Below are 18278 nucleotides of genomic sequence, written 5' to 3'. Positions count from 1 at the left end.
ATATGTCTGTGTTGTTTTAACGCTCTTTAGTGGTAATTGGGGGCCAATAAAACGGATATATATACGCGTGATGGATCAACAATTTCTATCAGCTTTCATTCGTTAAAATTACAGAACATGTACAATCAATTATGAAAGTTTCATGAGGTAAAGTGAAAAACGACGATTATCATGATAACTGAAAAAAAAATCATGACATCAGTTTAAATTTTCACAAAAGTAAACTGATATTTCCACACAAAAAATGATCATGATCATTTTTTTCTAATTTAATAAAAAGTTAGTTGATATAATGAAAACATACGTATTGCTGTGGCAGTTCAAAGCATTGACAAAAAATATTTTTATGATATCTATCTTGCATTCATGGAACATTTATCTGCTATCATGATACATTTTTAGTTTTAAAATCGTCATTATTGTTGCAAAAGTTTCATGAAATTTATGTGGTGGAAAATCAATTCCGTTTGAAATGCAGATATTTTATTTACATTACAAAAACATTCTTGTACATCACAATCCTCCGGACATAATTTCCTCCTTTAATACGTCCTAGGCGGACCTTGAATTTATTATCTATTTTTTTAGTCGTTTTTATTTGGTTACGCTACGCTGCGTAGTTTTGGCAATTTATTATCTAAAAACTAAAAAATAAATTTATACAGAATTTTATATGCAAATACCTTGCGTTCTTCACTTTTCTTCTCCAGATATAAGCCTTTCAACATTGTATGGTCGATAGAAACTTTTCTCGTTTCATATTTAATTGACACAAATTGTAATTGTCATAACTGACACTGGTATTTAAATGAAAATTAAATAAGGTAAGAACAGCAACATAAGAAGAAATGCGCATCTCTTTCTTTTTAGAATTAAGATATTAATTGCAATATTCAAATGAATTTCTTATGTTGCAAAATTTGTGATATTAACACAAAAGGAATTTTCACAAAGTAAAATTGATATAAAACTTACACGAATAAAACATTCAATCACAAATTAACTAAACTGATTAAATCATTTATTTTAACCTTTTGATCACGATACCACATGTTCACGCGACATTAATATATCGTCTGCATATGACGCTACAACAATAACTTCGCACTGAAGTTAATTATTCTTCAAAATCAGTGGAAATTAACCGTCTTTGAATGTATCAAAAATGAAATAAATATCATTCAAAAGTTCTTTTCATTGAGAGTTGGAAATCATTTGCATCTAAGCTTTCATATCAACGGTTTTATACAAAAAATTGCCTTTAAGAAACATATGTATGAGATTTTTACACAATTTATATGGAAAACAGAAGGGAAAAAATGACGAAATGATGGTATTAAACATATTTAAGTGTGATATTACCAAAGCTATAAAGCAACTTAAACCTGGTAGAAGTGGAGGTCCAGATTCCCTTTTGAACGAATTTTTCATTCATGGTAAACATGTATCTATGTCATCATTAATATCTTTATTTAACAAAATTTTCGAAAAAGGTTATTTTGCAGTAAGCTGGTCTGAAGGTTTTGTAATTCCATTACATAAAAAGGGCAGCATAAATGACGTAAATAACTATAGAGGCATAACATTACTAAGTGTATTGGGTAAACTTTTCACCCGTATTTTAAATAATAGATTGTCTAATTGGGCTGAAATATATGGTGTATATGTAGAAACACAAGCAGGGTTTAGACCGAATATGGGGGCTACTGATAATATTTTTGTATTCCATGGCCTTATTACTCACATGCTTAACCAAGGCCGACAACTTTTTGTGCATTCATTGATTTTATTAAAGCTTTTGACAACAATGTGCGTGATAATTTATGGTTTAAGATGATAAAATTAGGTGTCCTTGGCAAAATTTTGAATATAATACGATCTATGTACACAACAGTGAAAGCAAGAGTGAAATATTGTAACAAATTAAGTGATGAATATGAATGTGTACTTGGTGTAAAACAAGGTGAATGCTTATCTCCCTTTCTCTTTTCAATGTTTCTAAATGACCTAGAAGATCAATATATTAAAAGTGAAATTGAAGGCATTGATGTCAATATGTTTAAAATGTTTTTGATTATGTATGCAGAAGATATCGTTATTTTTGCAAATAGTAGAGATGAATTGCAAATTGGTTTAAGGCGGTGCCCCACTGTGTTCCTTTGTTTGTTCGTTTTGTCCTTGTGTGTTGGCTTTGTGTGTATGCGCGTGTATGTGTATGTGTGTGTGTGTGTGTGTGTGTGTGTGTGTGTGTGTGCTTGTTGTGTACGCGTCTGCGTGCTGTGGGTTTCGTTTTGGGGAGGCTGCGTGTTTGGTACGTGGCATTCCCTGTTTGATATTTGTCTATGTTTTTTAAATGTTCTATCAGATTATTGTGATAGATGGAAACCTACTGTGAATACGTCTAAAAACTAAAATCATGATATTTAGAAAAGGGTGAAGATTACCTAGAAATATGAATATTTATTATAAAGAGCAGATTATTGATATTGTTACTAAATTTACATACTTGGGTAGTGTTTTTACTACAGGCGGATCTTTTGCAGAAGCACAAAATACAATTGCAGGCCAAGCAATGAAAGTCATTTTTAAAATGAATAAATATCTTTACAAGTTTGTAAATATTTCTACTTTTCATAGGTTTGATCTTTTTGATAAGCTAATTAGTCCTATTCTTAACTACAGCAATGAAGTTTCGGGTTTCGTACATGGCAATGCAATTTAAAGAGTCCACATGCAATTTTGCAAACGCATATTATGTGTTAAGAAAACTACTCAAAACGATTTTATATATGGTGAACTCGGTAGATTATCTTTTCAGTCAATGCGTTATTATAACATCATAAAATACTGGGTAAAAATATTGCATACAAATGAGAACAAATTTGTTAATAAAGTATATAATTTATTGAAAAATGATTGTGAAAATTATCCAAATAAAACAAACTGGTGTTCACTAGTAAAAGCTCTTTTATGTACATTAGGTTTTTATGATGCGTGGTTTATGCAAAATGTTGGTAACACTAACCTGTTCTTATGTCACGTAAAACAAAGCTTAAAATATCAATTTGTACAAAATTGGTCAAGTAGGTTAGAAAATTCAAGCAGGGCTATATTCTACAGACATATTGCTATTTTTAAGTTTCAACCATATCTAAGTTGTATTAACATCAAACGTTTTTGTACAGATCTTGCTAAGTTAAGAGTTTCTTCTAACAGATTGCATATTGAAACTGGTAGATGGACTAAGCCAAACAGCACACCTCTAAATGAAAGAAAATGCTTTTCTTGTGATGTTTTAGAAGATGAATACCATTTTGTATTGGAATGTAAAGTATATAATAATCTAAGAAAACGTTTTATTCCCATGTATTACTGGAAAAGACCGAATATGCCAAAATTTATTGAACTGTTGAATTCTGAAAGTGTTAGCATAATACGAAAGTTAGGGAGTTTTGTGAACAAAGCTCTTGCTTTAAGAAAAGAAAGGTTATACCCAGTGGCTGTCAATGAAAATGTTAATATTTCTTAATATTTGATACTCTCTTTTGTTACAGACGTATGTATTTCGTTCTGTAGTCTGGTTAGATAAATAAATGATTTAATCAATTTAGTAAAGGAACATATGTGCTATATGTGCTGTATGTACGCCCAGACACGTATACTATAATATTCTAACATCTCATTTATAGTCATTTTAATTGGTATTTTCTTAAGGCAAACTGCCATAAGAATTCTTGTTTAATTCTTTCTCTGCAGTGTATTTTGTTTAACGTAATAGTACCATAAAACTATAATTTACAGTTTATTTGATATGTTGATCTTGTGTTTCGTTTCGGCAAGATCAACATTCATATGGTGTACATATTGTGTACATATTGTGTGTTTGTATAAGAATACAAGATATAACATATCTATTGATTGAATGCTACTATATTTACCCACATAGTATAAAACAATAATATAACATATGTATTAGTCAAAGGCTAATACATGTATCCACTTTTTACAAAACAATTATATATGTAAAATGACAAAATTCTGTAACATGTGTAATATTCAAAATGTGACACTAGTAAATTCTGTTAAGCAATGAGTTATACTACTTTAATGAAATCATTATTTTTGTATCATCATGTGTTCTTTTAAATGATTGATATGTTTGTAATTGATATGCAATGTATTGTATACCTTCTCCGATTAACTATATCATTGTATGCAGTGGTTAAACACTGTCCTGCCATGTATTATGTTTTGTTTGTCCTCATGGGCCATTTGGCCTTATGGAACTTTGAACTCTAACTCTATCATCATGTTAGGAACGAATCAAAAATGAAGATAAGATCTATTTTAAAATACCGTGTGATGAATCAAATGTTGAACTTTGGTAATATTTTTGCACCTAAGGTTTCTTATTTTTAGTAATTTTGTTATTAAGTAAAATGTGTACATGCCCTTTTTATTTCTATATAGAAAATCTGACCGCCATCGATTATTGGCCGGAGGAATATTCTTCGGTATGAATTGAAAATTAGGCTTTCTGACCGTAGACAGGCTTTCTGACTATAGATTAGGCTTTCTGACTTTAGATAAAGCTTTCTGACCGTAGAAAATGCTTTCTGACTGTACATTTGGCTTTCTGATTGTAGATCGGGCTTCCTGACTGTACACCGGGTTTTTGACCGTATATCAGGCGTTCTGACTGTAGATAGGCTTCCTGGTTGTAGATTAAACATTGTGACTCTGATCAATACAGTCTGCCATTAAAGGGTAAGGAAAGCCTGACAATAAATTAATTCTATATGAAAGCAATCCTCAAGTCTTTCATAACGCTGAAAGAATTTTTAAAATTGGACCACTGTTGAAAAAGATATGGCAGTTTGAAATTTAAGAAAATGACTGATCATGGAGGCAGCCATTTTAGTGTGTTTATGACGTCATTTACACACTACTGAATTCTATATTTAGCAAAAAAGCTTTTAAATGGATTAATTTTCATGTTTCTTGCGTGTAAGGTGTAAAACATGATAATTTCTTGCATTAAAGCTGAAAAAAAGTAGAGAAATTATTTTACAGAAATAAACAATAACAGTTCAAATGTGTATCTAAAATTTTCATAAATCCGCCATTTTGTTTTTTGTTCCCATGGAAACAAAATGGCCGCCAATTTGACCAAATCTTTAAATGCTCATAACTTTCTCATTTTCTCTCCGATTTTGAAAATTCTTTCACTTCTTTTAATGATTTAAGAAATCCCAGCTGACGAAATTAACGTAAGAACAACCTTGCCTTTCCCTTTAAACTAATTCTAGTGTCAAAGGTTTGTCCAATTTTATCTCTGTGTTGTTGATTTAAACATAACAGATCTTTAGGAAATACTGATGTATTTGTTGCTTTAATACTAGTTTAACGTATTTCTGGCGTGACACATAAAAGACCTACACATAAAACATAACATGACAACAAACACCTATATACAAAACAAAAATGTATTAATTACGCACATGAACACACACACACACACACACACACACACCAACAGTCACTGTGTAAGGGTTTGCATAAAAATATTCAATAAAATAACATTTTTTTTTATACAGCAACATTTTCAAGAACTGTACAGTTTAAGAAAAGTAAAATAATTTCGATTGCAAGTAAAGTAAAATTGTTCTACTATTGTTTAAGCTCACTAACATAGATTGTCCGTTTTAACATGCAAGTTGGCATCAATATTTGTCCGCAAATATCTGAACACTAGTCATTATTAGTCCCCTACTGGTTGAAAACCAGTTTCGGGGACTATAGGAATGTGCTTTTCCGTCCGTCATTCCGTCCGTCCGTCCGCAATGTCGTGTCCGGTCCATAACTCTGTCATCCATGAAGGGATTTTAATATTACTTGGCACAAATGTTCCCCATGATGAGACGACGTGTCACGCGCAAAACCCGGACCCTAGCTTAAAGGTCAAGGTCACAATTTGAGGTCAAAGGTCAACAGGGCTTTTTCCCTGTCCGGTCCATAACTCTGCCATCCATGAAGGGATTTTAATATTACTTGGCACAAATGTACCTCATAATAAGACGATGTGCCCTGCACAACTTTTAGACCACTACCTCAAAGGTCAAGGTCACACTTGGCAGTCAGATGTTAACCTGGCAAAAACAGGGTCTGTTTCGTGTCCGGTTCATAACTCTGTCATCCATGAAGGGATTTTAATATTACTTGGCACAAATGTTCCCCATGATGAGGCGACGTGTCATGCACAAACCCCGGACCCCTAGCTGAAGGGTCAAGGTCACAATTTGAGGTCAAATGTCAACAGAGCTTTTTTCCTGTCTGGTCCATAACTCTGTCATCCATGAAGAGATTTTATATGAGGTATATTTGTGCCAAGTAATATTAAAATCCCTTCATGGATGACAGAGTTATGGACCAGACAGGAAAAAAGCTCTGTTGACCTTTCATTGGAATTTACACTGATGCTATAGACCTTGGACAATTCTTATTTTATGACCTATGACAATAAGACGATTTGTCATGCACAACTTTCAGACCTCTAGCTCAAAGCTCAAGGTCATATTTGGCAGTCAAATGTTAACATGGCATGAACAGGGTCTGTTTCGTGTCCGGTCCATAACTCTGCCATCCATGAAGGTATTTTAATATTACTTGACACAAATGTTTCCCATGATGAGATGATGTGTCTTGCACAAACCCTGATTCCTAGCTCAAAGGTCAAGGTCATAGTTGGAGGTCAAAGGTCAATAGGGTTTTTTCCTGTCCGGTCCAGAACTCTGACATCCATCAAGGGATTTTAATATTACCTGGAAAAAATGTTCCCCATGACAAAATGACGTGTCATGCGCAACACCCAGAACCCTAGCTTAAAGGCCAAGGTCACACTTGGAGATCAAAGGTTAATGGGACATTTTTCCTGTCCGGTGTATAACTTTGTCATGCAAAACATGATTTAAATATTACTTGGCACAAATGTTCACCACTATGAGAGGAAGTGTCTTGCACAAGAACCTGTCCCTAGGTTGAAGATCAAGGTCACACTCAGATGCCAAAGGTCAGATACAAGAATGACTTTGTCTGGAAAACTTCTTCTTCATGCATGGAGGGATTTTGATGTAACTTGACATAAATGTTCACTATCATGAAACAGATTGTTGTGCGCAAGAACCACGTCCCTAGGTCTAAGGTCAAGGTCATGCTTAGAGGTCAAATGCCAAATTCAAGAATGACTTTGTCCGGAGAATTTCTTCTTTATGCATGGAGGGATTTTGATGTAACTTGGAGTTATTTCCCTTTGTTTTTACTATAAATAGCTTATATTGTAACTTACTTATTACAGGCCGTAGGGAAAAATCGAGACCAGTTTTCTGTGGTACAACATGCATGTTACATCCAATTTTTAGGTGTATTTTGACCTATCTCTACCTGGTAAAGAGTTTTGTGTGGACTTATATGGATTCTTTTTTTTACTATAAATAACGTTACCTTTTTGATAATCGGCCAAATATGCTATATGAAAACAACTATAGGGTTTTATATATACAAATTTTAATCCATGTCTTGTGTTTTTAGCATATTGTATATATAGTACAATATTGTTTATACATCATTGACAGATATCAGTTCATTATGCTATACTGCAGTAGAGAAAATTAGGTGCCTTCCAGTAGGGGACTTTGTATTGCATGGCAATACTTAATTCACTTGTTAAATCCTGGACCGCTTTCAATTCAGTAGTGTAGATTTACTCGACGCCCCTTTCTATTGAAAAGAAATTATAATTATAACTCAGTTTTACTCACCTTGTTCTTTCCTAGCGCACACCTAAAGCCCCTTCAATCAGAACATTTCGTTAGCGCGATACAGTCCTTTCTCGTTCTTTTCCCTGAACAGTTATGTCGCACACGTGATCACTGAAACAATGCTTTTAGATCAAAAATAAATAGTACGCATTATAGCATTGACATTTAACAACTGTGTAATAATGCGAAATAAATCAATTGTGTGTATACATACCTATTTAGTTCAAATAGCCACTGACATAGTCATATTTGGTACGGAGACGTAGTGAGTGTAGAAATTCATGTTTGGTATTTCCGTTAGACGATGTTCTCCTCTTCTCAAAGTGTTCCTTGTCTGTGGTAATTCCGCTCTCTTCTCAAAGTGTTATGTCGTACAGTTTTCGAACATTATACGTCAATTATGTCATTCATGTCAATCTCTCAGCAAACCGTTTTAATCAAGGTATCAGTTTTCCATAACAGAACATACATCAAGGCTTTGGTTTATTAGAAAGGCATGAATACTCTTTTTATGCGATATAATATAGTGTGTTGGATAGGGATAGGGTCATTTCCAAATCTATCCGTTATCAATGAAATAATCGCAAGTTGATGTGTTTTGACACAAAAAGCCGCATAGGGACTTTGAAGTGCTTTGCGCACCTGTTGATGACGTACTATACTTGCTTTAGTTATCCAGCATGCTAGATATTATACGGAGTGGTTCCTAAAACACCAAGAAAAATCGGTGACATGTATATAATATCATCTACATTAAAGAGAGAATTTTTGTCAACACTATGCAACATCTTCCAAACTGACAGCTAAAATATTATCAGCTTCCAAATGCAATGTAATGTGTATGTTTACTATTTTATTGCATTGCAAAACTTAATATATACCTGTAGTAGATTTTGCGCAGTTAAATAACGATATGTTCTGTTAGTTTAAACAACGTTCTGGACAGCTCTCGAAACACAACTAATACTCTACCGTTTTGAATATTTCATAATTTCACCTCATCAAATTTAATGTGATAAACTATGCCGATTTGGTTTAAACATATTTTTATTTCCCAATATGTACATTTTAAATAATTAGTTACATACATAAATTTTGGATTGGACTGGAAGCCAGTAGGCTTATTGGAAGTCCATACCGATTTGAAGATCAGAACAATAGCAGAAGGCCTAAACATGCACACACGAAAAAAATAAACAAAACCAAATCATCAGTGTCAAAGTTTATTCTGTACCCATGCTTCTTGAAATCTGACACTTAGCAAAATCCTTGACAATTTTGCCAGAAATTAACAACGGTGATACTTTTATCGCTGATGAGAAAAGGAGACAAACATGTTATAACAAATTACTGAAAAACTTTGTGAAAACCAAGTGAAATATTTTACATAAGGATTGTTCGGATGTATATTATGCATCTGAGTAAATAGGAAAGAAAATAATCAGAAATCTGGTAATCCAGAGTATGTCAATGAAGTGTGGAATCATTCTTTGATTTTGGGGGCGGGTTTACCTGCTATCTCTATACTTCTGACAGTCATGGAATCGTTATCATATTCCTAAGCACAGAAAACAGTTCCATTCATGGCTTCCGTAAATGATTTATCAGTGATAAAGTAGTCCTGCCCATCTGCATTTAGCTGACCATGCAGACTGTGTAAGTTCTATCTATGATAAAGTAGTCCTGCCCATCTGCATTTAAGCTGACCATGCAGACTGTGTAAGTTCTATCTATGATAAAGTAGTCCTGCCCATCTGCATTTAAGCTGACCATGCAGACTGTGTAAGTTCTATCTATGATAAAGTAGTCCTGCCCATCTGCATTTAAGCTGACCATGCAGACTATATGGTCAGACAATGTAAGTTCTATCTATGATAAAGTAGACCAGCCCACGGTTATAATTCCAGCTGAACATTAAGATTCAAGTGAGGTCGCGTGAATATCAAATTATTTATAAGGGTACTTGTGTACTTGTTTCTCATTTATAAGTAGACTGATAATATTTGGATATTTTGTTATTTGATTTTTTGGCAACAGATTGTTACAAATATATCGAAAGTATATTATTTGCATAATGGGCGATATCGGTCAGTTAATTCCCCTGATTAAACAGGTGCGCGTATAGGTGGCGCTACATGCGAATAGGTCCTAGAAAATTTTGTTTACATAATTTACATTATATCGTCGCTGTCATTTCAGACTATATTAGTAGATTTGGAAAATATCCGATTATGTTATCAAAATTCAGCTGTTTATCCCTTGAGCAATTGAGGAAAGAGCTTTATTTATATTTATTGATACTCTGTGAGGTTAGCTGTAAGGACTGTTTTAAAGTGCATTTTCTGTGTGTCAGTTTATATATGGACTGTATGATTGTTATGTTTGTTAATTGTGACAATAAATGCTTTTATTTAGCTTTAAAGTATTTTTCAATATTGAAATGCCTCCTTGGAAAGTCATTTTATCATTGTACAAGTATTCAGACTATATTCTTAGAATAAGGATCAGTATACTAGACAGTATATATTCCTGAAGTTACAAATTAATCGGAAAGATCTGCATACACAGTTTAATGCAATGAGATCTTGAATAATATAGAAATTATAATAATAATTACTGTAAAATGTTAGAATATAATTATACTCTTGTGATAAGATGTCCCTTCAATTTTCCATCAGCCCAATTAATTTATTATAGGTGTTTTCTCATATATTTCATGAAAATATCATCCATGAGGCATAAATGATCTCTATTGACAAGTTGACATACCACGTGTTAATTTAATTTTATGATGCTGCCTCTTTAATTTCAGTCAATTCAGTTCACAGCAACTTGCCCACATAAAGTGAAAATATAAATCTCTACATTTAATAAAAACACCCGTAGGATTTATAATACACATACCACAAATCTGTGAAGCTTTAAAAATAAAACAAATGTGAGACATATTAGACATTATTTCAAATTGCAATGTATTAAGAAAACTTATTATACACATTACATGAACATCTGACCTATATTTAACACCTAAGTGGGAGCAGGAAGTGTTAAGTCTGCTTCAAGGACATATTCTTGAACCCCCTAGAGTTAACAGGACACATGGCATGTACATTTTTATGATAACAATCAGTATGCAGCCGATGGATAGGCAATTTTATGCAAACTAAATGTTTCCAGAGAAACCATTGTCTATCTGAAACAAAGCTTCCATTCAGGGGTAAAATTTAGCAATATTTTTCAACAAGCTACTATAGCTAGCCCCACTTTGCTTATAAATTATACGGAAATGTGACTCGCTTAAATTAAAGCTACAATAATAATTTCAGTTATATATTACAAGCCAGCATTTTGAAATGATGAAAATTTTACCAGGCTTAAATTTTATGTTAAAAACAGAAGAAACAGCTATCCAAATAGATTATATTGATAAATTACACGATTAGATTTTTTTTAATACTTTAATTACTTTTTTATTCAGCTGTCAAATGCATGAAAGGTTAAGAAAAAGAGTTTAACTATGATAAAAGCCGAGAGTATACGCATGATAGGACCTATTCGCCCGTAGCGACACCTATCAAATCATGTGGGAAGATAACTCAGCGAATGCTGCCATATGATAGCGTGTAAGTGCGATATTTATCAAGTTGACGTGCAGAATGTTCATTTTGCAGTTTTGTAATTACATTTTACATTCAAACAGTTTGTTGCTTTTGTTCAAGACTCAGACAGATTTTAACATACAAAATGACGTGAATTCATGTATTCTCTTCTTATTCCAATAAAAAGAACAGAAAACAATCTACCAAAAGCCGTTTCCACCCGTCGTCGAAAAACTTTGATTTTACAAGGACCAGACTGATTAATGTTGCAAATGATGTCATGCGTAATGATTTTTAGATGTCGCAATCATCATGTCATAACTGAAATGGTAGACAAGTTGTGAATATCTATAAATATTCTGAGTTTTACATTATCAATGCTATAATACAGGCTACCTCAGAAGAATTCACTGTACTTGTATAATAACCATGTGCAAAGTAACAAAACACCATTCATCAGTCAGGCTTTTTCATTCATTTTAAAAGTTATTGCTTTTCTTGTAACATTTTGTCAGTTTTCGATCCATTTTTCAAGAAACATACTTTGGAAAAGGGTTACATATTAATTAACTGTTTTGCAAATTTCATATCTAAACTTGTTCAATTGGCCTGCACATTGGCTGCCCTTTGGTTTAAATCATGTTTACAGAACCCACTTCACCGTCTGTTATGCTGATCATGTATATTTTTTCTGTACATGCATTCAAATTGGAAGCATGAAAATGCTTGTATGCAGGGAATTTAGGAAATGTCAAATGTGGAATGTACATCCCTTGTTAAACGATACGTAGCACATACCATATTCATGCCTGCACTGGTAAACGGAATAAAAGTGTTAAGGGTGCTTATTTACTGGCAACAAATAGTTATACTCGTCCTCCGTAAAAACAAGTGTTTGAATATGTCAGGATGAAGCTTGTTGTCATACGTGAGAGGATGTGTATTGGTACGGCTATAAGCAGTATTCCATTGTATCTTTAAGAGGTTCTATAAAACCGAAGCTAAGGGGTGTGATGGGTGTTTCACATTTCAATATCTTTCAAGACCAGTTTCGGTCAAACCAAGTTTGCAGTTATTTTGCTTGATTACGTTCTATGCTTCCAAAGGACGTTGTAGATCTTATTCTTTTACATATAGTCCCTGTAACTTGTGTCTCATTTATTTTTCCTGAACTTGATAGCAACACTAATATAGTGTCTCCTGAATAAGTACAAACAGCATTGGTGACTCATGTTGAATTCCAAGCAGTTGCTGACTGACTACAATTATTAACTGTATCTCACTATGTTCACCTCGACTTTAAAACAAATTCATAAGTGATACAAAGGTGTTTCGCCCAGGAATTGTGTAGAAGTCGAACATAAATTTCCTGATCAAACATACCCTGTAAGTAGCGATATACATTCGTTGATCAAACCAGTTACGTCGTTACAAAGAACCAGATAGTAGTTGAATATATTTGATCATACTTGACTTGATAAATATCAAAGAGTTACCGATAGGCAATATTACGTACCGGTAATCACTTTTACAGCAAGAGATGGAGTGAAATAAACCGATGGTTTGTTGAAGATACCAAACAAACACCAGTAGAGGATATATGTGTCAAAAGACAGGGGAGCATATTCTGTTGGGGTTCGATGTTACAGGATTGTTTGAAATAAACTGAGAGATAGTGGAAGGCATACACATTGGTTCGAATGCACCTGTGTCAAATGACAGTCGAGCACAGTATACTGGGTTCGTTGATGCCGATGCTTTAGACAGGTGGCGCATACTGTTGATGCAGCGTTTCTACATTTGTAAGACAGTCTGCCACCACTTGGCATCGTGAAGTAATGGAAGAAGAAAGAAATAATGTAAGACAATAAATAATTATAAGACAAACATATTTTAAATCTTTATTTCAAGATCATGAAAATCCTTTTTTCATTTTTATAATTCATCAGTAAAATTTCTCTAAAGAAAATTAATCAAAATCATACAACAACTTATATCAGTCACATCTCATAACAATTCATGAAAATACATACATAACAATAATAATCATTTTCTCAAATGAAATGAGCCGCGCCATGAGAAAACCAACATAGTCTGTTTGCGACCAGCATGGATCCAGACCAGCCTGCACGTCCGCGCTGTCTGGTCAGGATCCATGCTGTTGGCAAATGCGCTATGTTGGTTTTCTCATGGCGTGGCTCAAATATACTCTAGTCAATACATAACAGAAATTAAGCGACCAATAGCTGTTAAGTCTATGGTATGCTGTTAAAACAGAAGTTCATTTTCCATAAAATCAGGTTTGAAATATTTTGGTCCCAATGTTTTACAGAATGGAGAAAAGAATCATACATGAAGTCTTCAATGTATTTACAGTAAAATGTTAAAATGGTCCACGGACTTTGAGAGGTAGAGTGCTGTAGATATTCAAATACTGATTGGTTGTGTGCTGCGGAATTGATCTTGTCAGAAAATTAAATACATCATCAACTTGAATTTTGATTAGAAGTAATCATTTAAAACTGTACAATTAAAGCAGTGCTTAATAGGAAGACGAAAGTCATCGCTGAATAGGAAGACGAAAGTAACCTAGTATTCATTTCGAAAATATCTTATCAACCAGTGATAAAATTTCACAATTTGCAGGATTACCATTTACTTGATCATACAGGTATTAATTCCATTTAAGTATCATTCCAAAGAGCTGATGTTCTATAATACATAAAACACATTCATTTTAACAAAAGCAGTAAAAACATACACAAAATCATACATACGAAAAGTTATGTTAAACATTCTTTCAGAATTCACAGAATTAAGAGGATTTCTGTTTCAGGGATTGCATTTTTTTATACACATTAGTGCAGTGAACTAGAGCTTATTACAAACTTTTAAAGTTTGACTGAAAAGATTAAAAAGAGTTTCACATTGACAAGATATCTAAATAAATAATTATACTTAAGACCATGACAAATTATAGTTTTAATTTTCTTAAATATATCTTTCAAGATTGTAAAAGTATTAATTAAGGTGATTTTTATGCCATTAAATCCAATTTCAGAAAAAAAAAACATTGCACATATAAGTTACTGAATAAATATACACTTTATCATATATTTCTGATAAATAATTAAAAACTAAAAACAGTTGCTCTGCTTTCAATAAACACTTATTTTTACTTTAGTCATTTAAGTTTTAACATATCTTATTTACAATAATGTAAATTTAACAAGAAATTTATAATGGTCTTAGTTAGAGATGAGATCAATACAGCATGAGACAAAAATCAGAGATAATTAAAATAGATAAATATAAGAGATCTTGCTTCTCTTATACTTTAAACATGACAGAATAAACTGATTCAATAAATTCTGAGCCTTCAAATAATGTAGGAGAAATACATTTATTCCTGTAAAGGGTAAAATCACTTCTATTAAGATTTTAATGGTATTTTTTTCTGACTGTAGATCATGTTTTCTGGCTGCAGATAATGCTTTCTGACTTCATTAGATTTTCTGAACAATACAAAAATTTGAACATCTTTAAATGTGCCACAAAAACTAACTTCAGTGTAAAACATAAAACTAGAATTCATTTTATTGTTAGTAGTTAAGAATTACTGCTGTTGCCCCACTGTGTTTCAAAATACTGTATGATTGTAATTTGTATTTAAATACTGACATGTATAATGCATTTTCTGTCATGACAAAGATCCTGATGTATCAATGTATTTACAAAGCTTGCATTTAATAACAGGCATCAAAACGTGATTGTGTCTGTTAGAAAAGCCACCACCTATATACAATGTGAATGTATAATTTCATACCAAATTTACAGCACTTCTGTCACAGTGTACTCAGATAACACTTTATGTAATGGTCCCACAGGGTGACCCCATCTTGTAAATATGCAAACACACACACAAATGTAAAATGTTTGCAAATATTTAAATTGTGTTCAAACGATACCGTGAGTTATCTACCTCCTGTACAGACAACAAAATTACACAACAAGGTACATTTGCTCTGTACAGCTCAATTCTAGTTGAATGAATGTATTTGATTAAATTGAATTAAAAAGCACAAATTAAAACCTTAGTTTTATTTATCATTCTTAACAAAAAACTATAACATATATACATAATGATATAGTCCTACCTCGAAGCAACTTAATACACTCCCTTTAATGCCAATATTTTAATTTAAATTGCTTTTAAACGATGCACTCTTCTTACAAAATTAACAACTTTCGTGTGAAATGTGTAGAAACACTGGATTTAATGTTTTCACTACATTATGTACTGACAATATTCCATTGAATTACCAAAAATAGTGTGTCTAACAATTTTCACATTATTTATAATAAATGTTTCTTGGTTTCTTTTGAACAGTGTTGCCAAATTGAAACTGAAGCATGAAATTGATGGATGTGCAAAATTAGTGACATTTATAGAGGGTGAAAAAATATATAACAAAGGGAAGTAGTCATATATAAAAGCCTGGCTCAGGAAGGTCTATCTGGCTTATTCAAAATGAGTAAATTGTGCTTTTTAATAAGTAAATTGTGCTTAGATTTTTTATTTGAACTTAATACAAAGATTTTATATAGGGGTAAATAATTGCTTCAAGCATTAATCCACATTTCAAAAATGGTATTCAAGAATTGAAAAATGAATGCCTATGTATACACAAATAGTTAAATTACATTAAAAAATAATCAAAAGCTTCCCTAGCAAGATGACAAAAACGGTTTTATTTCAATTTTTATTTAACTATAAAAATCAAACACTGACTTCTTTTTTAGAAAATTTACAAGCATAAATAAAAATTCATCATTTGGAACCTGAATCACATTTTTTTTTGTTAACCCTTATGCTGGACATGATTGACTCTGCCTTTGTGACCAGTGTAGATCAAGATCTGCACTTCCCTCCACTTCCCTGCACTCCCTTTTTATAATTAATGGTATTGTCCAAAGATGGACAAGTTCATTATAGAAATTTAGCAGGATAAGGGTTAACCAGAGAAAACATAATTTGTTAAGCCATATTTGCATTTAACATTTTACCAATACACAACAGAACAATCACTATTGTTTTACAATGGTCTCTAACAACCCCGTAACATCTTCATCAGATAGTTGTACCGCAAACCATTTTAACAAAGTCAATTTCTCTTAATTTTCACACAAATTCAGTGTCACAAATTTCAACGTTCCCAATCCTTAGAGGAAAACCACTGCCATATCTATCACACTTATAAAGGCACTTCTAAGGTTTTCCCAGTAAATAAGCATTTATCCTGTGAAAACAAATCACATTCATTCCCTAAAGTACTTGCTAACCCACAGCTGAGTATCCATGATATCACATTTTGCTTGATAAAAGTCATGAAATTTTAATGATTTTGTAATGCATTGTTTTTCATCTATTTCTCCCTCCACATCATGAACAAAAGCTTGCGAAATGCATCTACATGCATTTCATTATTGCATATCGAAAGTTACAAAAAATAGGCATTAAAAATGATCACAGTCTGAGCAACAAAAATGAGACAACATTGTATAGTGTATTTATTGCTCCACATCTGTTTGCCTATTATTGTAAAAAGGAACACTTGGTGTTATACAATGGGACTATAAGCTATCATATTGCTCTCCTTTATTCTATCACCATAAATAATAAAAGGAGTTTTTCTCATGTTGTATATGAGCAAATTTTGCATCACAGATTTGCAATGTTTTGGCTTCTCACATATCTTCTCTAACAGCTGTATTGGTCCATCTTCAACTGTTAAGTCAGGTTTGCCTGCATGACACAGCCAAAAATCCTTCTGAAATCATATTACTTTGCAACAAGTATTTCATTTAAGACTTCATTAAATATATACTAGTTTCACCATCAGATGTTAAAATTACACATAATTATGTGAATTTTCTGCCATTTTCTTCAGCTGTCTGAAAATGCAGCTTTTTCTTTTAAACAGCACTTCTTCAAATTTCACCTGAACGTTCCAACGAAAGACATATTTTGTTTTTGTTTATTATGCGATGTGGCAGTGTCTTTATACGACACAACCTCTATTAAATCAACAAAGTTTAAATATCAACACCCTCGATATCAACTAGATTTTTCAGCATTGACCTTGCAAATGACATTCGATCCATGATATCGCGTTGGCAGCCATCTTGGATGAGGTGTACCATGCTATAGGTTGTTGCACATCTCTCCTCGTCAATGTATGTCACAAAGTAATCATTTCGCATGTAACTCAGAATAATTTTTGTGTGGTCATCGAAGAAGTTTACCTGAAAACAATAATACCATAAAATTTTAGACTGCTATAATTTCTATATGCAGCAAAACTCACATACTTTTTCCCAGAGCACCACATCTTAAAGCAATTTATATCACTTTTTAACAAATAAACATAACATATATACTTTGTAGGAAGTTTTGTTTGTTATTGTTGGGTTTCAGGTCACATGGACACAACTGTAGGTCAAATGGCAACTTTACAGGTTTTGATGGTGGAGGGTTCAAAGACCCAAGGTGCCCATCCAGGCAATACTTCTGGCATAGGTAGGCACTGGGTAGAACCGTCCAAAATCTGCAAGCCAGCTGGATGGCTTTGTAGAAAGTAAGTGAAAGACACTTGTATGTTTGAACAATTGCTTTTATTTCTCTGCATCATTAGATTGTATGCTTGGCCATGAAGACAGCTTGAAGTTCTCTCTCTCATTGTGTGTACTGAATCTAAGGAGTCTTCGTTCAGGATTTTATATGCAGAAAATGGTCATAACCCAAGCAATGGCACACACAAAATTATGGATAGATCTGAATATAATTCCTTTTTAATTGTCA

General features: G+C 32.8%; 1 protein-coding gene and 1 long non-coding RNA gene across 3 annotated transcripts in view; one reads left to right on the top strand and one right to left on the bottom strand.

Moving 5' to 3' along the window:
• Positions 1-18278, top strand: part of LOC128555504 (uncharacterized) — a 180649-nt gene that overhangs the window by 108275 nt on the left and 54096 nt on the right. The gene's annotated exons all lie outside the window — the stretch shown is intronic.
• Positions 13305-18278, bottom strand: part of LOC123525405 (serine/threonine-protein kinase PLK1-like) — a 43170-nt gene continuing 38196 nt past the window's right edge. For both annotated transcript variants that reach the window (XM_045304443.2, XM_045304442.2), the window contains exon 12: positions 13305-17722. In XM_045304443.2, coding sequence (XP_045160378.2) covers positions 17513-17722 — 210 coding nt within the window. In that variant the 3' untranslated portion in view covers positions 13305-17512. The remainder of the gene's footprint in view (positions 17723-18278) is intronic.

Source organism: Mercenaria mercenaria, chromosome 3 (genome assembly GCF_021730395.1).
Source record: "Mercenaria mercenaria strain notata chromosome 3, MADL_Memer_1, whole genome shotgun sequence".
NCBI lineage: Eukaryota > Metazoa > Mollusca > Bivalvia > Venerida > Veneridae > Mercenaria > Mercenaria mercenaria.
Note: the sequence above shows the minus strand (reverse complement) of the source record. Positions and strands in the feature narration are given on the sequence as shown.